The sequence below is a fragment of the Zootoca vivipara genome, chromosome 10, assembly GCF_965207765.1.
Source record: "Zootoca vivipara chromosome 10, rZooViv2.hap1.1, whole genome shotgun sequence".
Classification (NCBI taxonomy): Eukaryota; Metazoa; Chordata; class Lepidosauria; order Squamata; family Lacertidae; genus Zootoca; species Zootoca vivipara.
Window position 1 is genome coordinate 593,398 of NC_142593.1, and position 26,108 is coordinate 619,505.

Here is a 26,108-nt window from a genome sequence, read left to right on the forward strand (position 1 = left end):
GTGCTAGGGTGCTTAGTGAGACACCCAGCTTTGCATATATGTTAACAGTGTAGAAAGATCTGCACTAGCTGCCTATTAGCTGTAGAGCCAATTTCAAGGTTGATGTTGGTGGTATTGAAAGCCCTGAAAAACTTGACACCAGGGTACCTAGCAGACTGCCTCCCCTAGTACAGAGCAGGCTGATCTTAAAAACTTCCAAGGAGACATGGCTGGTGGTTCCATAACCAGCAGATTGTCACTTGTTGACAATGCAGAAGCAGGGCTTCTTGTGGATAGTACCCAACCCCCGGAATACCGTTCGTCACACAATCCATGAGGTGGAGACTAGGGCTGGGCGATATATCAATATATCGTCCAAAACAGGTCTGAAGTTCACATCGTGATAACTGTTTCAGAATATCTGAGCTGGCAATATATCACAAATCACAAGGTGTGTAAGGACTAGGCAATATCTGGTTTTTAATATCACGATAACTCACCAGCTAAACGCTGAAATGTTATCAGCAGCTAAACTTCATAGTATCACCAGCTAAACACTGCAACTACCTCAATGTCTGAAATAAAAATGAAACTATACAGAGACAAACAGGACAATGTCCAGGCAACTGCTACTTAAGAGGTCTAAAATGGATAAACGATAACATTATCAATCACCATACAGTTTGTTTCATCAGCAGGCAAGCCAAAATGCATCCCAACAGGAATTTTGGTTTTGGGCTTGGCTACCAAATGATGGTATTCAGGACAATCCAAACCCCGACAATGAATCATAGTGAATACAGATAATTTGGGGCTACCAGGCAGCCAGCAGATCTGCTAGGAGGCAGAAACAGCAGTGGCAGAAACAACTTGCCAGGACTGCGGCAGTAGCGATGACAACCTGCAAGGCCTGGCAGTGGCGGCACAATCAGTGGTGGCCTGCGAGTCCTCATAGCGGTGACGGAAGGGGGCAGCAGTAACAGCATGCAAGGCCTTGTGGCAGCGGAACAAGCAGTGGCAACTGCGAGGCCTCATGGCGGCAACAGAAGTTGGTGGGCCATAGGCAGCGATGTAAGACGAAGGCAGTAATGCCGGCAGCCTGCAAGGCCTTGTGGCTGTGACGGGGAGTGAAGGTGGACTGCAAGGCCTTGCAGTGGCAACGTAAGATGGTGGCAGTGGCAGCCAGCACCCACTGTCGTGGCAGGGCTTCGCAGGCTGCTGCTTATTATGCCACTGCTGCCGGGCTGCCACTGCTCCCCCGCCCCAGTTGTTGATTCTGCCACTGCCAGGCTGCTGCTGCTTCTGCTGCCTAGCAGGCCTGCTGGCCGTCTGGGAGTTCCAGATTTGTATTCATTATGACGCATCACCCATCACTGTACTTTGGATGCATCTGTACTCTGGGTAGCCAAGCCCAACCCTTAAGTAGTAGCAGTTGCCAGGACATTGTCCTATTCACCTTTGCGTAGCCCCTTCCTGATTTCAGATGTTGTGATATATTGACATATTGTGATGTTTAGCTGGGGATATATTGCAACATTGAAAAACAGTTATCGCCCAGCCCTAGTGGAGACTGTAATAAGTCAGCCTCTTAAAACAGGTTTACCAATGTTTTCCTAGATTCTGAAAAACTGCCTTTGTTTTGTACAATGCTAAGCTTTATTTGTGATGCACAGTTGTGTTTTGATTTTTTTATCTCACTTTTATCAAGTTTTACTGAAAGTTCGACATTCGACTCCCAAAGCGTTCAGGAGCCAAGGTACGGCTGTATTCTGTACTTTTGCAGGGGGCAAGATTCAATACATAATTCAATACATCAAGGTACCTGCATGCCAAGCTTGCATAGTCATTCACATTAAAACAATGGATTATAGTTTTATAAGCAGCAGTGGGATTACATTTTAGTGATAACTAAGTCACACAATAGTCAGGCAAATCAGCTTACTGCAAGCATCATGGGATCACAGATTTCTCTTTCGAACCGGTTTCTGTTTTCTCTTAGCCACGTAAGAGCAATGTGTGTGTCTTGAAATCTCTTTCTTAGCTTCTCTTCCTTCATCTTCATCATATTGTCAAACTGTACAATGCCATTCATTACTCCTGTAATTTTGAGACAGCTTTAGGAGCCACGTTCACAGGGCTTCATTATCACAACTACAGCCACCATATTTTCTTGCACAAAATACCCATAGCTAGATCCTTGACCCAGATCCAACTAACTGCTTCTGCTAGCAGAAGTCCATGCAAGGACTTCCACTAGAGCAATCAGGCTTTCCCCGCTCTCCCTCACACCCCCACAGAACAGCATGCAGGAGATCGTTCTGGAGGGCAAGCAGAAATCCCAATGCAAAGCTGAATTTCCACTCTTTTCAAGCAGCCCATGGAGAAAGCTATGTGGAATTTTGTTAAAGCATCCAGTCTCAATTCAGCTGCTGAATTCCCTGCCACACTAGCATAAATCCTTGCTGGAAATTTGGGCCAGGATTCAGAGCATTATATATACAGGAGGTCCACATGTACAGTGGAGTTTCTAAGCCGGCTCCAGACACCTGGCAAACCATTCACCAAAACTGGAAGAATTTCAGGATCAGCATCAACATACAGCATTAGGAGTTGTATGGGGGGTGGGGAGTCCGGGGGGGGGGTATGCTTGAACACACCTAAGGCCATGATCCAAAGAGCCTATGGAGAACATTTGCTTCCACCCCCTTCTCTGTTATGTTAACAAAGAAAGTCAACGGGAATTGATATCTTCAGGATGGAGAATTTGGGTTGGTTGTCAGGTATCAAAGCCAATTTTCTATTGTGGAAGTATAGCATGCCTGCAACGAACGTGCATTTAATTTGTGCACATTCAGCTTTACCACTTAGCAAAAATAATTAAGTAAATAAAAAGGGATAGGTATCTGGGGGGAAAGACTTTGGCAATCCTACCTGCCACTGAACCCAATGTATTTTGACTATGCATGATTTTGGCTTCAGGTGCAATCCCCGGAACGTAACCCCCATGTAAGTGGTGGGCTTCCTGCAGTACTAACAGCAAGCACACAGCTAAGCCCACTTACCGTCTTTGTCCTTTAGCAAGTTCTCCTTTTCTCCTGTCAGATTATTTAATTCACCATCAATATTTACTTTCTCTTCCTGCAAACGTTTAAGCTCAGCATTAATTAAATCCATCTGAGGTTGAATATTCTCAGAATTGTCTGTATTTCTTAGCTCATTATTCCAGTCTTCTATCATCTTACGAGTGTTTTGTATTCTCTTCTGTCGGTCCATTTCTACCTCCTCCTTCATCCTCATTGCCTGCTTAATTCTCTCAATCTAAAAAACACACACAATCATTTCTCTAGCATGCCAATAACAAAAAGAAGTTTTTACAATAAGACGAGACAATGGCAGGAGCTAGCCAGTATTTAAGCTAGTATAGAATATTCAAGCTAAAATAAGATGGAAGGCTGTTTCATCCGTGTGCGCAATGCCTACATTTATATATATACAGATACAATACAAAACTTACTTCTTTGTCTTTTGACTCCAAAGCATCTTGACGCTGTTTACATTTCTGAGATGTTTCTCTGATAGCTGCAGCCTACATACCAAAAGCATTTTTAAAGTTAGAAATCAGCTGTAACTATAATCAAAGAATCTCAGGCAGTGTGGACATGTGACTTTTCTACTATACCATGGATTAAACTGCATATTGTAACAACTATTTCTGGAGAACAATCTCTCTGTTAACAAGTATATAGTTGGCAGTTTGAATAACTGCAGCTTTATGGAATCAACTTTTGAGATTCAATATAAAGCTGGATACATGTATTAATTCTGCCATTTGTATCCTGATGCCTCAGTTGTAGCTCACTTCACATGCAAGTTTCTTCCTGTGGGGCATCACAAACTTCCACAGCAGGGAAGTTGCACCCACCCAGAAGGCTGGGAGCCGATCAATGAAACTCAAACCACTCCCTATGGGTGAGTAGGTGGGTGGGTAGGGGAATGATGTTTGGCCACACTCAGTATGAGCTCTGCAACTCAGCCTGAAGATGAGACCCACCTCAGTGGTTGGTTCTGGGCTCTCTAGACGTTCATCTACTTCAGGTGCTGAAGGGAATAGGAGTGTACAAAATCAGGCCCTGCTATTGGCAGGTAATATGAAGTCTCTGGGCTGGCCAATCTTGGTATAAATACTAGTTTGGCCTTTGCCTTTGCTAGATCAAGAGAGAAATTATTTCCCTCTTTGCTGCACTTCAGGTGCAGTTCTCCAGCTTGTCACTGACTCCATGGACTCTGAATTGGAAAAATTCAATGAATTCCAATAAAACAAGCCAGAACCCCAGCCAGGCCCTGACAGAGCCCAAGCTCTGAATACCTAATTTTAGACTGCAAGTTATCCCCAGGTGAAAATAGCGAGTTAGGATGGCCTTAGACATTGCACTACCTTCTTTGTGAGGCATACTGTGATTTAGATAGTGTCAGGAAGCTAGACTATGTAGAACCTTTTGTTCTGATTCTACTCCACTGACTCCTTTCTAATTCTTTGCTCATTAAAATGTTTTCATTTTACATTCCATAGGGTACCTTCAGCTACATGTCTAAACTACTTGTATGTCCAAGAGACCTACAAAGCAACTCTTAAATACATACTTTCTCTTGGATTTTGTTATTCAGACTTGCACACTGCTTCTCAGCCTCTTGGATCTGATGTGTCATGGGAGATTGTGATTTTCTTAGTGCATTTAATTCCTCCTTTTGACGATCTCTGTTTTGTTTCACCTGTTCATATTGCTTGCGGACATCTTCATATACCTAGGAAGGAATGCAAGCAAACAGATTTATTAATTTACATTATTTATTCAATGTATTTATATACCACCTTTCTGCCAAGGCACCCAATGTGGCTTACAATTACAAACTACTAAGACAAATTATATAACATGTTAAATGGAGGAGGAGGCGGGAGTCTGACTGAGCAGGCCCTGGTGTTGTCTGTGAGGACATTACATCTCTGTGCTCGACAGCCCAAACTTTGTTCACCATTTAACTTGTCAGGAAATGCAAACATGCCCCTGTTAGATGGATTGCAGTTGGTGAATAGTTCCAGGCAATTACTTTGACATCTGTCCATCTATGCTTAAGGAGGGCAGGTCTATCTCATGGAATGGGAGCCTGTGGCCCTCCGCTTGTTGCAGAATGCAGAATTACAACTCCCACTTTCCCTGACCACTAGCAATATGGGGCGTGGCTGATGGGAGCTGATGTCTATCATCATCCTTATACCTAGCCTAACTTTTAAATTTCTATTTTTCTCTTTCATTCTAATTGAGAGAGGATAGAGTGTGGTGTGGGGAATGCTATAAAAAGTATCACCATAATGTCCATTCTAGAACAAACTCTTATCTCCCACTAGTATGGCTCACAACTAGACTTAACTACTGGCTGCTACAGTAAGAGGAGAAATAATGGTGTCTTTGTCAGGATTGCCAAGTCCAGACATGTCCGTAGGTTTAAGACCTCCTGGGCCAATGAAAGACTATGCGGCAAGAGCACCTCTGGGTTGTGCTCAGGTGTGCTTGATGCACAGTCTGCCGTACTCCGAGCTACTGAAGTGGACTTATGCTGCCTCTACCACTCACGGCCACTATTTCACCTCCTCCAGAGGGGGTGGGGTTGTATGCCGCCTTCATCTGAAGAACTCAGGGCAGTTCACAGCATAAAAATACAAAATAGGAACACAAAACGCAAGAACAAACCCATAAGCTCTCCTCCCACAAACACATTTAAAAGGACCAAGAATGTTAATCAGCCTAAGGCCTGGTTTAAAAGGAACATTTCCCCCTGGCAGCTAAAGATGTATGATGAAGGCACCTCCCTGGGAAGAGCAGTCCACAAACAGGGGGCTACTGCAGAAAAGGCTCTGGACCTCATGTGGAGGGGGGCACATGAAGAAGGGCCTCAGATGTTGGTCGCAGGGTCCAGGTCGCTTAATGACTTCGGTCATGGAAATAGGAATCTGTAACATGTGGAGGAGAACCCCAGGTCCCCCATTCCTGATCTAGGCCACTGTCCACTAGTTTTCAACCCAATGGCTACAAACTAGCCTAGTGGCTACAAGCATTCTTTTAAAAGTGGGTGGGAGGAAAGATGGGAGATTTTCAGGAATATCAATTCCGCATCCAATACTTCCCTCTTAGCCTTTTCTGCACTCCTACAGAATTACAGCATACAAATAGCCCTGAATGCTCTCCTAGGAAAAGCAGCTAGACTTTTGAAGACAAATCCTTAAAGGTTATTGTGAGGGACAGGAACTATAGACTGCCCCCTCCCATCGTGACAACGAGTTCCTCTCCAAGCACCAGCAGGAGTGGGGAGGGAGATGATTCCAGCGGAGAAACAGGAAGCAGAGGGGAGGGGTCTGACAGGGTCACAGAGCCCCTGCGCCAACCAGGAGAGGAAGGAAGGGAAAGGGAAAGAGGGAGGTCGGAAAGCACGGCTAGGAGACCCATCCCTCCAGTTCCGGAGTTGCGCGTGAAGAGGGGGAGGAGATTGGGGATTCCCAGACTACTTTGTTGGAGAAAGACGCGGGAATCCCCATTCCGGGGTACTGACCCAGACTGAGAACATGTACATTGTACAGCTGCCGCACTGTAAATAGTCTGCACATAATAAAAGCATGAAAAGGCAACATGTCAGCGTTGTTACTCTAGAGTAGCCGCCAGCGAACCTGTGACAGTTATTATATAAATTTAAAGAACATATACATTCTATGGCCTTTGCAAATCTCACTGGGTTTTTTTGTTGTTCTATTGCTGTTTAAACATTTCTTAATATGTTACTGATAAAAAAATTCTTTCAGTAGCACCTTAAAGACCAACTAAGTTTTTATTTTTGTATGAGCTTTCGTGTGCATGCACACTTCTTCAGATACACTGATGTTACTGATGTTACTTGTAAGCTGCCTTGGAAAGATCTGTATCTTGAAAGGCAAGATATTAATAACAATAATAAAGAAATAATGTAAAATGCAATTCATCTTGTCATCTTTATAATAATTGTGATTTATTTGTTTCCCTCTTCTACCGTATTTCTATCCACTTTTACAATTCATTCAAGGAAACTTGTTACATTACATTTGTTTTTGTTTTTCCCCAAAAGTCTAAAAGAAAAGAAAAAAGAACTTACCACCCAGGGCCTTTTTCTCTCAAGCATTGCAATTAAATCCAGATGTCGCTTATGTTCATGGTATCGCTCCACATCCTGTTTATACCTTTCATTTGTTTGCTTCATTTTCTCTAGGTTGCTATGTTTCTCTTTACATGAATTCTGTCAGAATATGTATTTCAAGTTATTTAGTTGGTTCAATTAAAAGTAACTTGTTTTGTAATTGTGATGTGCCCTATTCAGCTCTGGTTGTTGGTAGCTGCAAAATGCCGTGCACAATGCTTTGCAGGCACCAGTGGTCCATGCATAGACCCTTTTGGCCTGGCTGCAACTTTACCTGCCACACACCTGACATCATATATGAGCTCAGGTGTTGGGCAAGTTGGGCCAAAATGATCTGGCAAGCCAAATGGGAAGGTTTGCCTCTACTGTATTAGGGGAACAGTTTACCTACGAGATTACCTTACCCCACATGATTACCTTACCCCACTTGACCTCTTCGATCGGCAGAACTGGCACTACTACAGGTGCTACATAACACCCAACAGCCATTCCACATTGGTAAGACTTTGATCATTTAGTGCGGCAGCACCTGCACTTTGGAACTCCCTGCCTACTGAGATCAAGAAGGCTCCTTCACTGTACTCTTTTTGGCACCTGCTAAAGACATTCTTGTTTAGACAAGCCTACCCAGATGCCTAGAAAGTTGAGGTAATTTTAATATATTTTGGATTTTAACTTTTGTATGTTTTTAAGTATGCTTGTGAATTTTTCTCAGTCTTATTATTTTTGTGTAAAACACTTTGTGAGGGGGTTACCCCCCCAATCAAGCAGTATATAAATTTTATGAAATAAACCAACAAACAGACGTTAACATCCAAAATGCCTCTCTCTGCTCTCAGCTGTGCTGGCTGCTGCTCAGACTTCTGCTCAAGCTGTCTCTTGCAGTTACCATGGATTTCTGCCACACTGATTAGATAAAGGGGACACAGAAACCCAAACAAATTTATTGAAAAAGCAACACAGCCAGTTCCAAAGTAAGTATAACTCCTATTTAGTCAGTTCCTAAAACTGAAGCTCCAGCCTGTTCTTCTAAGAAGAGATAGGAAAGCAGAGCATATGAAATTCAAGAGAAAGAGAGATGAAATATAAGAACTTTGGTAAGCAAATTATAAATAGTAGGAGCAAGGAATGAAAAAGTAGGATGGGTAAGATAGTATCTGCTTCTCCATGTTTAGCATGGATTGGGCTGCCAATTCAAAAATAGCACCTTTGTTCTGACTAAAATCAGAAAACAGCACCCCTAACTTCTGGTCCTAAGAAAGGGGCCTTCTGCTATCACATTCTCCTCCTAGAACAGTAAAACTGTTGTGAATTTATTTTACAAGTAAAAAAGAGTGAGAAAACTTTCTCATAAATATCAGCCACTTACCTCTAGTTCTCGCTCTCGCTGTCTAAAGTTTTTCAGATCACAGTGATATTTGTACATTTCTGGAGGACCAACTGATTTCTCTGTGGCTTCAAGTAGTTCAACCTTGGATAATTTTGCAAATTCTCCAACTTTGTCCTGCAAAGAAAGAATCCAAATACCTACGGTGCTTTGTGTAATAATGTATTACACTTTGTAGCAAAAGGTACTTTTCAGACCAATGTAAAATATCCATTGTACTATTACTAAAGCTTTTTAATTACAAGCACCTTCCTCCACCACCATCCTCCCCTGGTGTGAGCACATTTGTCACCCAGGCAGGGCATTTTGGTAACAGAGAAAACCCTTTAGCGTCTAACCAGCAGTGATCTGTGGCCAACTCTCCACCCACCACTACTTCTGGGCTGAATGTATGCACGAGAATTGGAGAAAAGCTAGTAACAGAATTCTATATGCAAGAGGCAGACAGCTTCAACTGCCACCGAATGGCCTTCTCAGGTCTCATAATGTTCAGAAGAGCAACAGAGGGAAGTTGTTCAGAGGGAAGATTTCAATACGCCTCTGTGTATTTCCCACCCTTACAGAGCACAAGGTTATACCCACAATTTTTGTCCTGCAGAATTTCAAAGAATAATTCTTGAAGGCACAGATGCTGATTTTAGGGCTCTATCACTTCAAGGAAGTAGACAAATAAAGCAAAATCATTTATGTAAATGTCTGAAACAATTCTGATGAGTTGTACATTATCATAACAAACTAGAATTTTTTCATAATTTCTCCCACTGCATCAAACAAAAGCCGTGTTCAAATACCAAATGTATTTTCTGCATCTCTTACATTAATTTTACTTTACCACAATAATTTTGCTCTTCCCTAAGCATACGATCCTTTAAAATTTAAAATGCAGAGACAACAATACACTCTCATAAAAATTACTCCATACCTGTGGAAGAAATTGGCACAGATTGCCGACTTGGATATTTAAGGCTGCAATTTGATCTTCTACCATTTTGAGAGTGGATGGTTTTTTATTAATAAACCAAGCAGACTGGTTGTTTGATACAGACATTTCCCGTGTGATAACAAGTTTGGATGGTTTCTTAAACCTAAGAAAGAGGAGGAAAAGTGATTAAAAAAAAAACCACCCATGAAATGCTGGTTGAAAATCTGGTTGAAAATCTGGTATGTGGCAGCTTCTCCCCCCCAAAAATGCCAGTAATATAATTTATTTAAAACATTTAGACCAAACAGAAACATAAACAAGATTGTTACTCACACCTCAATTTCAATAACTGCTTTGTTAGTACCCCGCTTCACATAGTGACCAACCTAAAATTAAAATAAACAAATATTACTAGATTTATCTGGCAGAAGAAAGAGGCAAATTCTCCCTGCCAGATATGAGATTATATTTTGAGGTGTCTTCTCTCTGCAGGTTAAAGGAACGGATATTGTTGGAAAACAGTTGCATATTAGATCTTGAACGACACAATAATAGATTTGGCTGGCACGCTTAACTTAAGGTTAAAGTTCTTAAACTTTTTTGAATCATGTTAGAAGGAAACCGATATATGAAGTATGAGATAAATGGTTGCAATATCACCAACTTAATGAAGTGTTTAAGCTGGATAAAAAGAATGGTTTTCTAAATAAAATCTCCCAGTTCAAAAGGAAACTGTTAGAAAATAAAACTACTGTAAGTTAATTTCTAAAATGTATGAACTTCTATTAGACTAGCAAATGAAAGATGAACAGGTCAAAACAGTGAAGGATTTTGGCTGTATCATTGAATTAGCAGCATGGGAGAAATTAAGGACAATAGAATTAAAATTTATAGCCTAAAATAAAATTATATAAAAATGATATATTGTTGGTACTTAGTAAAGGTAAAGGTACCCCTGACCGTTAGGTCCAGTCGTGGACAACTCTGGGGTTGCGGCGCTGATCTCGCTCTATAGGCCGAGGGAGCCGGCCTTTGTCCGCAGACAGCTTCCGGGTCATGTGGCCAGCATGACTAAGCCGCTTCTAGCGAACCAGAACAGCACCCATACTTAACTCCTAGTAAATTAGCTAAAATGTATAAATCAAAGTCTAAAACATGTTGGAAATGTAAATAGAAAAAGGGCACGTTTTATTACATGTGGTGGTCATGTAAGATGATAAAAAGATTTCTGGGAAATGATATATAATGAATTGGAAAAATCTGACCAAGGAAGAGTGGCAGATAAAACTGATGAACTATGCTAAGATGGCAAAACATACAGGAAGAATTAGAAACCAGGAAGAGACTGACTTTAACAAAGAATGGGGGAAGTTTATAATTCGTTAAAAAAAATTACTGTAAACAATTACACACAGAATACCTGTAGAAAAAATTGAGCTGTGGATAAAGGACTTATAAAAATAGAGCTACGAAAGAGATGCAGAGGGGGAAATCATTATATGAAAATCCACAAAGAAACAGACACCCACCCGCCTGCCCTGTTTGTCCGGCAGCAGCAGCAGCAGCAGCAGCGAGAGCGAGCAAGCCCGGCGTTCCCACCCACTTGAACCGGAACCATTTCCCCCCTTTCTTCCCCCCGCTTTTTTGTTTGTTTGTAAAAGGCAGCCTTGGGGTTCACTGCTGCTGCTGCTGCTCACTGGTGGGGAGAAACGGCTGTGGGGTTGTGGTGTTCACTCCTCCCGTCAGAGGAAGCCCAGCCTGGCCGCCACAGCCAAGCAGGAGAGGGAGGGGATCCCAGCCACGGGCGGAGGGAAAAGCCCCCTGCAAGAGTCTCTAGATGGTGAGGAGCAGGAGAGCCACCCATGGCCAGAGACAGCACTGCCTCGCCCCTGGAGGGCCGCGATGTGGAGTTTGTGATGCGCCAGGCGACGATGACAATCGGGCGTAACTCGTCGCAGGGTGCTGTGGACGTGAACATGGACTGCTCCAGCTTCATCTTGCGCCGCCACCTCGAGCTCACCTTCCGCACGCCCCACTTTTACCTGCGCTGCCTGGGCAAGAAAAGCATCTTCGCCGACGGCGCCTTCCAGAGGAGGGGCGGCCCTACAGCTGCCCACGCAGTGAGTCGGGAGTCATGGGAACAGGCAATACACGGGCAGGCCACGCCGTGGGGAATCAGGGGTAGGGAGACGTGCGGGCAGGCTGCCATGTGGGGATTTGGGGTTGGAGGACAGGTGTGCAAGCTTGGGGGGGTGGAGGGGGTTAGGGAGACATGCTGGCAAGTTGGGTCATGAGGATGGGGCTTAAGGAGACACAGGTGCAGGCTGGGTAGTGGGGATCTGGGTTAGGGAAGCACATGCATAGCCTGGGTCGTGGGTAAGGGGGTTAGGGAGACATGTATAAGCTGGGTTGTGGGGATGAGGGTGTGCACAGGCAGACACGTGTATAGACTGGGTTGTGGGGATGGGGGCATGGAAGGCCTGCATGTAGACTGGACCATGGGGGTGAGGGAGATCCATGTGTAGACTGGGTTGTAAGGAGGAGCATTACTGACCATCTCATTAGCCAAAAGCAGGCCCATACTTCCCATTGAAATACGTATACGCAAGTTTATGTTGATTAAAATTGTTCTTCATTTTAAATATTGTACTGATTTTCCTGTTTTTTGTGCACTACAAATATGTGCAGTGTGCATAGGAATTTGTTCATTTTTTTTCAAATTATAGTCTGGCCCCAACAGTGTCTGAGGGACAGTGAACTGGCCCCCTATTTAAAAAGTTTGGGGACCCGTCTTAGAGCCAATTAAAATATCCAGGAAGCAGGGGGGATAAAAATCAATGATTTTTTTAAAATGCTTTTTGAGGAAAATACATTACCATCCAAAGGTTATTCCATCATGAAATAAAGATTAGTTTTTTTAATTTTGTAGAATAAGGTTGCATATATTTAATTTTTTCGGTAAATAAATTCCATTAATCCATTCACAATGTCATGCTCTTCCAGAGGTTTTTGTAAGATTATTGGGCAGTTTCTCTGCCTACAAGATATTATCACAGATGCTTGGTTTACTTTTTGAATTTGACTCAACAGAGATCACATGCCTCTTCTTCACAGCAAAAATGTTATAACATGAACAGAGTTGAGAAAAAGACCTTAATCCTATTGTTCTACAAACCTATGAATATAGAAACAACCCCTTCCTTGCTAAGTTTCAAGATGTTCAGTGAATAGAATAGAAACAATATTTTTCTGATTGTTTGGAGTGGACAGTATTTAAGTTTTTCATGTGTAGGCTGGGCTGACAGTCTACGTTTCTTAAAATATATATATATTGTTTTTGTTTAGCCAAATTAGTTAACAAACATGGATGTTTGTTTAAGCAAATAACATATGCTGTAATGTTATTGTTTCAGTTGAATAAATCTATTTAAATTGTTATTATTAAGGTAATGATTATTTTTCTCCTTCCTAAGTACAACAGTAAAGTTGTCCAAATATGAATGATTAACCTATTAAACTGGGGATAAAAAACTAATATGAAAAGTTGTTATTCTAAAAATCTTCATCTACTTGCATATTAAAGTTATACCAGCAAGAATTAGTCTTTATGTAGAAAACTATGATTTAAATCAAGCCTTACTGACTAGTGATTTAAATCGTGATTTAAATCGGTTTGATTTAAATCAAATCCACCCTGCCAGGAAGGGCATATGATATTAACATTCATGGCCCTCTAAACTCAGAAAATATTCTAGGCTAGTTCCTCCCTATCATGTTGCCTTTCCCAGAGCAGAGTACCTTTCCCACACAGAACTTTCAAACAAGTGATCTGCCAAATACATTCTAAGATGGTATAGGCCTATAAGGATAGCCCTGCATATTCTTCCTGACTCCATGAACTACCTTTTCCTTTAAAATGTGAGTGTATTTGAATTATGTTATCTAAACTATGGCACGTTGTCGGCTTAACAGTTGTTCCTATTTATTCACGCTATTACTTGAAACGTCTCTCAACTTAATTGAACAGCAATCTTTTGGGATAGCTCACTGAAAATCAGGAGAAGCCTTTCATCTAAATATCAACCAGAAACTCCCTATGTGCTGTATGTTGCACACAAAATTAGTAAGCAGTTTTATATTCATTTTCCAGGGTGCTGCAGTACATAAAAATCACCAGAGTATATCAAAGCTTTAGAAAAGAAAGGTATCTAACACACACACAAAATATGGAAGTCAAATTGAGAAAAGAGCACAATGCATTAGGTTATTCTACAAACGTCTGCCCTCTATTTTCCATCCAACATATAAAACAGTCTTTAAACTGTTACCACACTTTAAACATATGACCATAAGAATACCATTCTATAATGCTTATCCTCACCTTGTCTGCTCGTCCTATGAAGGAAGGTTTTCCGGCCAATCCCAGGCACAAGGCACATACGATACTTGATTTACCTGTTCCATTAGCTCCAACTATCATGTTTAGATGGGGTCCTGGAAGCACCACACAGGAATCATAAGTACTGAAAGGCAATGCCATTATAATTTAATGTTTATAAAGCGAGAAATCAAGGAATCTGAATAAAGAATCAAAATTATTAAATTGGACGAGATTTCTTGGGGGCTTGTGAGTTACTATAAGTGCCCTCCTTCGCGTGGAAGGACCCTGGGAAACTGCTTACACGAGAAAACAGGGAGCAAACCCACAGATAGTTTCCCTTCTGGGGTACTTGACATAAATAAATAAATATATTAGGAGTAAATGTTTGCAGACCCCATATTCTATACACTGATGAATTTTGAAATCAAAACTAATGTAAGAACTCTGAGTTGACAGAGATATTGGAATTCGGCATTAATTCAACATAGCCTGTAACTAGACAACAGAATTACAAAATGTAATTTCCTCAGAGAGCCAGGGTCTTTCAGAAAACAGCAGCTGCGGAGGTAGAAGGCAAAAAAGATATTCACAGAAATGGAGTTCTGCAAGGGACCAGAAACCTAGCTGATATTGACCCTCTGCATATTCGCTTTCCCTTGATGGACCTTTCCCAGTCCGTTGTGCCACCGCGTTGTCTGCGCCTCCCTGGAGCCCATGGAGGGTCTCCTCGTGAGCCGGACGGGCAGCGGCCTTTGCTGAGGCTGGTCAGGTATCTCCCCAGCAGGGAGGTCCCGGAACGCTGTTCCGGTGAGTTCCAGCTGGGGGGGGGGGAAGCCCTGCGGTTTTCTTCTAAGTCACCACGCGCTAAGTTGTGTTGTTGGGCTTCGATTCTACGATTCATGAACAAAGTAGCGTGGAAAGCTCGGCGCTCTCGCCGTCACTGCAGCTGAAGGGTTGCAGTGCCGGGAAGGACGTGGCGGGAGATGGGGGGCGGGAGGGCCGGAGGGCCATTGGGGAGGCCGGCGCTGGAAGCCCCTGTGTCTCCTGATCCGCTGCCGAGGGCGCTAAGACCTTCTTCTCGTAAGGACGGGGGTTCCCCCGGGGGTCCCCTGCCCCCTCAGGGCGCCCGACGAGCCCCGCCCACGAGGCCCCGATCCTCCCACCCCGCAAGCGCTGCGCTTACAGGAAGTTCTCCATGTAGATCCTGAGGATGGAGCCCTCCACGAAGGGCAGCTCCGCCTCCAGCGGGACCACCGCGGCCACCGGGGCCACCGGGGCCGTTCTTCGCCTCCAGCGGCGCAGGCGGCCGCTGCTTGGGCTCCCGCCTTCCGTTTCCTCCTCAGGGCTCGTCGCTCGGCGTTTCGCGGGTGTCGCCATTTTGCCGCCGGTCACCGCGCTCGGATGCTGCGGAGATTTAGGAAGCCGGCGGCGCGCGCCCGCTTCCCATTGGTCGCAGCGGCTTTACGTCGGGTGGTGAACGCGTGTCATTGGAGGGGGGAAGCTTCTGCCTCGGGAGCATTTCCGTTAGCTGAAGAAGGGCGGCCATGCGCAAAGGGTGGGCCATTCAATGGGTGTCAATTCCTACTGGTTACGGCGAGGAGGGCCGGCGGAAGCGGACGCTTTCATTGGGTGGGAGAGTGACGGGGCGGGGCACGATATGTAAACTAATCTGCGCGACGTTACAGATGGCCAATAGTAGGTGGCCGTGTGCTTTATTATGCAGTTGGGTGGGTTCGGGCTGTGCGGACTCGGCGGGAACTGGGGTCGCTTCCGGCGTGTGACGTGTGCAGGAGGAGGGGCGGCCGGGCGGCGCGACTGAGGCTCCTCTGAGGGGGAGGCTCCTGCTTCCTTCGGGGTCCCCAAGAAAGCCCCGCTTCTCTTCTGGCCACAGGCTCGGCTTCCCGCTGAAATGGGCGTGGCTCGGGCGCCGCTTTCCTTCAGCTTCTCGTTCGCCCCGCTCGCTCTCGACTCCCCTGTCTGACTGCGGTCAAGGGAGGGAGGCCCCCCTTTGTTATCTGGCACAGAGCCGCTTCCTTGGTTGCCTTAATGGCTCATTCTTAGAGGGCCATTAACTGTCTGTTTTGACAATTTGAATCCTTGCTTAGATCCAGGAATTCACTTCCACTTCAGATGATTTTTAATTGAATAATTTTCTAATGTCTGAAGTAACTGATATTCTAGTTGAAAGTTTTGTTTATTCTGTTAAATTCTACTCCAAGAAGACCCATTTATTCTAAATAGAACTCAACAATGCATACATGTATGTACAAAGTATTTTTTCCTAACTGTGATCCCATTGACACCTCAAGATCAGGTAGCTTTTAGAAATATTAAAGAATATTTTTTGGAAATGTTAAAATTATTTCTTCTTTTTTTTAAAAAAATACATTTAAAAACTAACCTTGAAATTTAAAGCAGGTCCACCATGTGACATACCATTTTAAAGCCCATGAAAAATACAATGAGATTGGTAGAGGTATTTTTAGTTTTGAAATATCTCAATTCTGGGCTGAGCTTTTAAGATTTTTTTGAAGGCCAAAACTTAATTTTTGGAAATTTCAAACCCTCATAACTAAAAATGGAATGAGATTTTAAAAATTAACATTTTAGATTTTAACTTAGTTTTGACCATTCAACAAGTATACAAAATATTAAGAAAATTGGAGGTTAAATATCAGATCACTTGATATGGAATGACCCATTAAATCATTTTAAGGCAGCAATCACTTGAAACAAAGGGGGAAAGAAATGCAAATACCACACAAACGAAAACAAACATTGGGCCTAGAATAGAGAGTCCTAGATTAGTAGTGAATGTGGCTTACATTTTTGCTGGAATAAAACATGCTATGTCTGTATTTGAATCTGCCTATTCCTGCCCCCCCAGTTCTTTGTCCTCAGAGTGTATGTCTTTGAAAGTTGGTAGTCGTACTTTGGATCCCGAATGCCCCAGAACTCGGGAAGTTTTGGCTCCCGAACGCCGCAAACCCGGAAGTGATTGTTCCAGTTTGCAAGCATTCTTTTGGAACCCTAACATCCAACAGGGCTTCTGCAGCTTCTGATTGGCTGCAGGAGTTTCCTTCAGCCAATCAGATGCCGTGATTTGGTTTTTGAATGTTTTGGAAGTCGAACGGACTTCCAGAACGGATTCCATTCAACTTCTAAGGTACGACTGTATTGCAGTATAGCACCTTTATGAAAGGTTTTTTTAAAAAATAGTACTAAGATACCTAACCCCTTGATATAAAAGTGTTTCTGTATCACACTATAATGAAATAACAGGGCAGTGTACAATGTTAAAACCCAACACGCTTATTTTAGAAATAAAGTAACACAACTGGCTAAGCAACAACATAAACACGCCCCCAAACCATTGTCATGTGACAACAGTGTCAGTTACCCATCACTGACTTTATACTCTCTGTCATAGAAAGTTATTGCAGTTTTCCTCTTTTCTGTGTTTCTCCCTCTGCTTTGCTCTGCTCTTATCCAGTTTTTTCTTCTTCTCCAACTGTCACACTCCCAAGTTCTTTTCCCTTGCTGTTTCCTAACTGCCCCCTTTCTACCTTTGATCTGCATTCTATTAACTTCTGAAGAAGTGTGCATGCACACGGAAGCTCATACCAATAACAAACTTAGTTGGTCTCTAAGGTGCTACCGGAAGGAATTTTTTTATTTTGCTTTGACTATAGCATACCAACACGGCTACCTACCTGTAACTAGATCCATAGCAATAGACATTCCCATAATCTTGTGAATTCTAGATATTCTTGAAGTCTCCACCAGAGGTCAGCATAATATTCATTACAGGAGAGAGAGAATTTTACAAGTCTATTGATGAGACATTTATGACTTAATTTTAAATACCAATTTTTTCCAGAGGGGAAAAAGATAGTGGAATAATTTATCTGTCCACAAAGGCAGACATAGAAATATAAATGTATTTGAATTTATTTTGTTAAGAAAAGAAGTCACTAGTGCAGAGAAGGGCTGTAGCAAAACCAATAGAAAAATATATCAAGGATCAAAAGGATAGTCAGTAGAAATAGTGGATAAATGGATGGATATGGATCGGAAAGGCCCAAATTCACATAAGCATTTTCTGTATTTGACCAAGATGCTCACCAAGTTGTGCTGCTGAACACACAGTTTAGAAAATTCTCACTTTCTTTGCAAGCTTACTGCAGATAACATAGGAATGGAAAAGCACTTAGAAAAGGAAGAAGTTCAGTAGAAATAATTCATTATAGAAACTTCTCCACCTGGTTTTTAAACAAACTCCATTGTTTCATCTTAATTCAAAATATTGTATTTTTTTTTAAAAAAACATAATTTTTATTGATTTTACAAATTACAAAAAAACGGTACATACATAAACACCTTTTACACCTTCTTCCCACCCCCCTCCATGGGACCTCCCCTGCCACAGAAGTATCCCACGCAGGTGAACAGTCAGAGATGGTCCATTTTATGGTTGGATTTCTGTCCCCCTCCCCCCCCCTGCCCCCAAAGCCCCCCCCCTGCCACCAGAGAGCTCCAGGAAACCAGGGCAGTACGCAGGAAGTCATCCATCCAACCATCTATTCTCATACCAAAAAAATAATAAAAAAAAAGAAGAAAAAGAGAAAGAAAAAAAAAGACAAAAAAGGAAAAACAAAACAAAACAAAAATAATCTTTTTTCCATTCATAATTGATAAACCATATTTTGTGGGCTTCCCCAACCTCCCCCCTTCCCCGGTTTTCATCCCTTTTTTATCCTCTTCAACAGTTTCTTATTCTATAAGATAATTACCTTTATACCTTATACTACTTTAAACCTTGGCTATTATCATTTTCACCTAATATCCAAATCACTGAAAAATCAAACTCCCATTTTTTCTTCCCGTGCCTAATTTTTACCCCCTCTATAAGCCTCCATATTTTCACCTTTTTCCAAAATCAATTCACTTTTAAAACTATAACTATTCCCAATCTAACCTTTCATCCCCGATTTCCGGCTACAACCCCCCAATCCAGCAAGTTCCGTAGTCAGCAGTCCAGTTTTAATCCTAGTAATCCATCCTATTAATCACAACTTCACTTTCCCTTCACCCCACCCCCTTTTTACAGTTTTTTGCCATCCAGGCCTCCCTACAGCACCCCTGAGTTTCTTCTCTTCTCTGCTTATTTTTTTCCTCTTCCCTGTGGGCATTCTGGAGTTCCAGTAAATCCAATCGTACCCCCTTCAAAGGAGGGGCACTCCATCTGACTTTTTGTAGAGTAAAATCATCTTTTTTTTCGTGGTGAGCTTCATTTTGTATTATATTGTCACAGTCCTCATTTTCATCTTTTCGTTCCAAATCACAGTCCCCATCATTGTCAAAATCCTCCAAATCACTGTCACTATCACTGTCATTCTCACACTCGTCTTCCTCAATTTCAATAGCTTCATCCTCTAAGAAGTCATATTCTACCATCACCATCTGGAATTGTTGCTTTAACTCTTGCTGTTGTGTCTCCTCTTGACATAGTTCTATTCTTACTTCCCACATTAAGGTCAAAACAGTCCGCTGGAACTCAGGCGAATACCTTTTTGTTGACATAGTTCAATCCTGTCAAGGTCAAAACTTGTCACATGGGGTGGAAAATGGTCACAGTTTATTTTCTCGACTCCATTTTAACAAGCTGGCTGCATTCTCCAAGTCTTATTAAAGATAAAGTTCAAACTCACATTTCAAAAGCATATAAACCAAAAAAAGGATTTCCAAAAAGTCCAAAAATAGAAATAAAAATAAAATTCCACTTATAGATCCTGATCAGCTCACTGGGTTGTCTGGGCTGCCGGCTCCCGGGGAAAAGAAAGGTCTTTCTTGATCTTAACCTCTTTCTGCAGGGTATTCACAACCACAGTCTTTCTCCCCTTTTACCCTGCATCTAGGGGAGGTCCTCTTTGATGCCTTTGAGGGAACCTTTTAAATTGAAATCTTCTATTTACGGCTTCGGGTTTCTATTTACTGTCTCTTAAGTTGCCGGTGGGGGGTGGGGTGGCTTCCTCTTTTTTCCCCTCTCTCCCAAATCCAAATTATTTTATAATCCAAATCGTGAGATTACTTACACTCTTATTTCCAATCTTTTTTTCAGAAGAATCCAGCGCTCTCCGCCTTCGGCTTGAAGCTTCTCTCCGCTAGGGTAACGTTGTCGCTCAAGATGGCCCCCGCGACTTCTACCCTCCTCGCTCCGGAGCTCTTATTAGAGCTTGCCGGAGAGTTGGGGAGTCCGGATTGGGGCTCTGCCGAGCAAAATCGCCCCCAGGACGCTCTTCCCGAGGTTCTAAGGGGCGCAGCGTCGCTCTCGCTGCCCTCCCCACTCCTAGCAGAGACGGGCCGTCTCGGAAACGAGACGGGACCCCGCCGATCGGCGCTGGCGCTGAACCGGAAGCCTTAATTCAAAATATTGTAGCTTACGGCACAATCCTATGTATATTTAGCTACTTAAAAGTAAGTCCTGTTGAGTTCAGTAGTACTCCGGATAATGGTGCCTGTGATTCGAGCATCGGCCTTTGGAGTTACGATGGTGACTTGGAAGCCTGACCATTTTACATCTGACTTTGTAAGATGATACAGACAACCAGCTTACTGAATGATTTACTATAGATAAGCAGCAGTAATGGTTCTCTGTGTCCTACCAGCCTCCTTTTGTCAAGCAATACAAGAGATAGGAATTGTTCTCTTGAATAGGTGCTGAGACATGACCAGTGATGCCACCCAAAACCAGTAAATGAGTGACCGTTGGAAGTAAGAGGAGCCCAGGCCTTAGAGTTCTTGCCTTCAGCTCCTGAAAAAAAGCAATATTTGCCTGAGCAAATACTGCTTTATTGTGGGTTAGTGTGGGAGAGTATGTATTTTAGAATGTTTAAATTGTAAACAACTTTGAATTCCTTGGCAAAATGGCAGCAAGTACATAAATAAAAAATAAACTATAAAACTCAGCAGTGCAGCAAAACTGTTAAGGGGGACTGGATGAGAAAAGAGTTACCACATCTCGCACTACAGTCATGTTCCCGCTCCCCATTGTGGCTGACCTTTCCCCACTTGCTGTATATACTGGGTCCCACTTCAGCTGCAGGAGCACAAACCTAAGCAGGAGGCAAGGGAACTCTCATAAAGTCTTGGCCCACTACTGCTTTCAATGTAGATTCTAGAAACTATTTTCTCAGGAGCATCTTCCGTTTCAGATCCCGAGGGGTCTTGCCTAAGATAAGAATAATTACTATTATTAAATTTCTATACTGCCCTTCATCTGAGGATCACAGGGCGGATTACAGTATAAAAATACATACCATGGTAACAAACAAAAACAATCCCAACCCTCCAGTTTAAAAGCCCAAAGATTGTTTAATTAGGCAAAGGCCTGGAGAAGAGGAATGTTTTTGCCTGAGCCTCCCTGGGCAGAGCGTTCCACAAGTGGGGAGCCACCACAGAAAAGGCCCATCCTCGTGTTGCTAACTCGGACAGCTTGGACAGTTTGATACAATGGTTGATGGTATCAAAAGCTGCTGAGAGGTTGTGAATTAACAAGGACCTATTTACCCTGTCTCTCCTTTTTTTGCCATATAATATTTTATTGATTTTTAATGATACATTGGTCATATTCAACTAATTACTTTTCACATTTTATCCTTTTGGCTTTTTAAAGCCTTGACTTCCGTCCACCCCTTCTAATTATTTTCTAACATTTATTCTAACATCTATACCTCACTTATCAATCATTGAATTAAATTTTAACAAAAAATTATCACTGAGATCTAAATTACAATGACTTTTTCCCTATAACTTACGAAGCTTCTTGCAATCCTGCCAGCGTAGTACATTGAGTGCAACTGTCTTTCAGATAATCTGTAAATTTAGTCCAATCTTTGATGAACTTCTGGTCCCGCTGTTCTCAGATTCTTCCCGTCATCCAATTCCGCATACTCCATCGATTTCACTGTCCATTCTTCTTTTGTCAGTAATTCTTCTTGTTTCCATTTTTGTGCAATTAATATTCTTGCTGCCGTTACTGCATATTGGAAAAGTTTTATATCTTGCTTCTTAATTCCAATACCTGTAATTCCTAATAAAAAGGCTTCTGTTTTTTTTAACAAATGTATATTTCAACATTTTCTTAAGTTCGTTATATATCATATCCCAAAAGCCTTTCACTTTCTTACACTCCCACCACATGTGATAAAAGGTACCTTCCTTATCCTTACATTTCCAACATTTGTTATCAACTTTATATATTTTTGCTAATTTAACCGGTGTAATGTACCATCCATACATCATTTTTAAAACATCCTCTTTTAATGCAGTACATGCTGTAAATTTCATTCCTTCTTTCCATATTTTTCCCCAATCATCTGACATGATATTATATCCTATATCTTTCGCCCAATGAATCATTACCAACTTTACTTACCCTCTCTCTCCTAACAAAGGTCATCATACAAGGTGACCAAAGACATTTCTGTGCCAAAACCAAGCCTAACCCAGACTGGCATTGATCTAGCAAACCAGTTTCTTTCAATAGCTTGTGGATCTGCTCTGCGACCACTTGCTCAAAAACCTTGTACGAGAAGGGGAGATTGGCAAATGGCCAATAATTACTTTGATTATCTAACTCCGGGGAGGGTTTCTTGCCCTAAGGGGACCCCAACTCCTTTCTCACACTGTCTTTGTCCACTTGCCTGCTGTCATCTTCTAAGCCCAATCCTGAGGATTGGTCAAATGGAAGGGAAAGTTGAATGATTAGGCAATGGCAGCTGCTGTTCCTTTTTTTTTTTTTTTGGTTGGATGGTGGTTAGGTAATTTCATGTAATTTTTACTACTCTGCCCTAGGATCCAGTGGGTTTTAATTTCTTTTCAGTCTTTTTATTTTAATTTTTGGATTTTCTTCAATTATTGTTGTTGATATTCCTTAGTGATAATTTCATTGTATTTTTTTGTAAACAACCTTGAGTGGTTGGGTTTTTTTTACAACTAAGCAATGCATTTATTTATTCATAAATTTTAATGTTGTGGAAATAGATTACAAGCTCACTCAACAGATCATACCCTTGCACTTCTCCAAGATTTCTCTGTCCTATGACACAGAGAGATTTAAGAGGGGAGATACAGATGGAGGGAGAATAAGAATTTGATTGTGTGAGTTGCCTTCTCTTCTGCTTCTATAACACTGAAGACCACCTAACAAAATATATTTAATTCCAAGTAACAAATCACTTCCTTGAACCATTTGTCCTCCTCTTCCTTTAAAAGGTACTTCTAAACCAGATTGTTTTCACCTGCAATCTAAAAGAAAGGAGAGAGAAGGCCAGGCAGTTGTGGTACCATTACAGAATAAACCCTGTTTCCCTCGTTTCTGTTAGTGAATTTAAATTTACTGTTCGGCAGTGGAATTTGCTGCCAAGGAGTGTGGTGGAGTCTCCTTCTTTGGAGGTCTTTAAGCAGAGGCTTGACAGGCATATGTCAGGAATGCTTTGATGGTGTTTCCTGCTTGGCAGGGGGTTGGACTGGATGGCCCTTGTGGTCTCTTCCAACTCTAGGATTCTATGAAATGTTGGTGTTAATTGCACTTCTTGTTCTTCTTTGGTGATCACTCGTAGCTGAGTAAGATTATCTTCCATAAATACAGTTTCCAAAAGTGAGTCCATAAGTGACTGTGGAGGCAATTCTGGACCCACATGTCCATCCACAGTGGGGACATTTTTTTCCGGACAGTTGATCACGGTGTGGATTTGCCAAGTGTGCCTTCCTATTAGCATGTTTCTCCCTTGCATCCTGAGTTAGAGTGTCTTCAAAGCCCATGACACCTTTGATAAAAGTCTATTCTCCAATTGGAGCGCTCACAGGCCAGTATTTCCCAGTTGTTGGTGTTTATACTACTGGTACATTTTTTTATATTTGCCTTGAGACAGGCTTTAAACCTCTTTTGTTGACCACCAGCATTACGCTTTCCATTTTTAAGTTCAGAATAGAGTAGTTGCTTTGGAAGACGATCATCAGGCATCCGCACAACATGTCCAGTCCAACAAAGTTGATGTTGAAGAATCATTGCTTCAACCCTGGTGATCTTTGCTTCTTCCAGTACACTGATATTAGTTCGCCTGTCTTCCCAAGTGATGTGTAAAAAATTTCAGACACCATTGATGGAATGCTTTAGTTTGCCTCTTGTGTTGCCTTGCCCCATGTCTGATTTCTTCCTTTTTTTTAAAAAAAAAATCATCTTTATTCATTTTACACATAAAATACAAAAAGCAAAAAAATTAAAAAATAATAAGCACAAAAAAAGCAAAAGCAAAAAGAACAACAAACAAACAAAAAACATCAACAGCAAAGAGAGAGAAAAAAGAAAGTATAATAATGCCCAATAATCTTATATCTTCATCAATTCATTTGGACTCCCCCGGTTCCCCCCTCATTGGTTCCTTATTTCCATTCCTTACAGAGCAGTTTTCACAGAATAACAATTCTTTTATAATCTAATTGAATTTCCTTTCTACTTATCACCTTTAAGATTTTCTAATATCTCATTTTTAATATACATACAAATCTAATTGATAATTCCCCAAACTTAAATTTTTACCAGAAATGAATTCCCTTTTATTACCTTGTTCTCCCCCCTTCTCCTGGACCCCAGTTACCCAGGTGTCTCAGCAAATTCCCTAATTCGTACCAGTGTCGGACTTTCCGTGCAATCCAGCCTGTAAACACATGATTTTATCTTTTTATCCCACACCTACCCTTTCCGCAAACTTCCAGTCATGTTTTTTAAAACCAACCTGTTGTTTCCCCCCTCTTGTTACTTCCCAACACCCTTCTTCCATCCTTTTTTCCCCAGCGGTTTCCCTGCCCCCCCTCTCTCACTGGGTTGGCAGGAGAGCCCCCTGGGTCTCCCTTGAGGAGTTCTTTTTTCAAGTCCTGAATTTGCCCCACATCTCCCACTTGCGGAGCATTTTGCCCTCCCTCTTTCTCCTCTTCTTTGCAGTCTTGAAATGCTTCAAAATTGACTTTATTATCGAATGTTTGGAATTCTTCCTCTGGATCCTCGGAACTGGGCTCTTCTCTTTCCTCGTCACTTTTTGTATCACCGCTTAAGTCATCCAATCTTTTACTAGTTTGTTTCAATTGCAAATTGTTCTTGTCCAATGTGTCTTTAATATTCAAAAGTACCAAGTAAATCTGTTGATAGTAAAAGTATTGTGTTGATGTTGTGGCTGCCATTGTCCTTGCCTCTCAGACCCCGTGGGAAAGCAGAAGATAGGAAGACCGGATATTGCAGGAGTCAAATTCCACAATGAAAGCCATTTTAAGTCCAGTTCTGGTTAAATCCTTAATCCAAATACATAACGTAGTCCAATCATGATTTCAATAATTATAAATCCATTTGCCGATCACTCCAGGAACCGGGATCCAGTCTCCTGGAGGTTTTTAAATGTCAAATTTCTGGCAAATTAATTACTTCCTCTCGCTCCTCCTGTTGGAGATCAAATTACTGCGTCGTTGCAAAGCAATGCAGGAGACCGACTTCCGAATTTTGGAGTCTCCCACCGTGTCCAATTAATCAATAATGCCAATCAAAATTTTCACTCACGTAGAGTTCTTGTCCAAATCCAATGATTTTCGGAAGGCATCCGCCTCTAGCTGGCTGAAGGCTCAGGGCTTCGCTGCTGGAGGTGGTGACAATGCCCAAAATGGCTCCCGCGACTGCCACCCCGCTGACTCTCAGGGACTCTGCCGAGCTCCCTGGGCAGCGAAGGAGTCACATTGAGGAGCAGCGCCAGGCAGAAAGCCCCCAGAAAGCTCAACCCGGGGTTTAACAGGGATCCGCGGATTCCCCCCCCTCCACAGTAGCCAGAAGCCTCGGAGCTCGAGGCTTCTGCGCCTTCTCACTCGTGCGGCGAACCGGAAGTGCCCCATGTCTGATTTCTGTTCAGGATTAGGATACCATCTGGGGTGGGTCTCTTGAAACAGCTCAAGGCCACAGGCTTCTGGCATGACTCATCCCCCACCCCCACTTTCTTACCCAAAGTGTGTGTCTGTATGTGTCTTACATATAACCAGCAGCATCTAGCAGTTTTGTATGGATCTCTCTCCAGTTTGAGTCTCTTTACCATTTTTACCACAACTTTTTAAGACCAGGTTACTGTACTTCAGAGCTTTCCAAACTGTGTCAGGACTCCTTACTGTGTCGGCTGCAAATG

General features: G+C 42.3%; 2 protein-coding genes across 3 annotated transcripts in view; one reads left to right on the forward strand and one right to left on the reverse strand.

Annotated features, from left to right (window-relative positions):
• The window catches only part of SMC5 (structural maintenance of chromosomes 5), a 43,877-nt gene extending 28,591 nt beyond the window's left edge, over positions 1-15,286 (reverse strand). For both annotated transcript variants that reach the window (XM_035099570.3, XM_060280039.2), the window contains exons 1-10: positions 15,071-15,286; positions 13,888-14,029; positions 9,840-9,892; positions 9,507-9,669; positions 8,567-8,701; positions 7,156-7,296; positions 4,621-4,782; positions 3,494-3,565; positions 3,042-3,297; positions 1,922-2,076 (exon numbers count right to left, since the gene is read on the reverse strand). In XM_035099570.3, coding sequence (XP_034955461.2) covers positions 1,922-2,076; positions 3,042-3,297; positions 3,494-3,565; positions 4,621-4,782; positions 7,156-7,296; positions 8,567-8,701; positions 9,507-9,669; positions 9,840-9,892; positions 13,888-14,029; positions 15,071-15,264 — 1,473 coding nt within the window. In that variant the 5' untranslated portion in view covers positions 15,265-15,286. The remainder of the gene's footprint in view (positions 1-1,921; positions 2,077-3,041; positions 3,298-3,493; positions 3,566-4,620; positions 4,783-7,155; positions 7,297-8,566; positions 8,702-9,506; positions 9,670-9,839; positions 9,893-13,887; positions 14,030-15,070) is intronic.
• KLF9 (KLF transcription factor 9) overlaps positions 1-26,108 on the forward strand; it is a 619,671-nt gene that overhangs the window by 78,189 nt on the left and 515,374 nt on the right. The window lies entirely within an intron of this gene.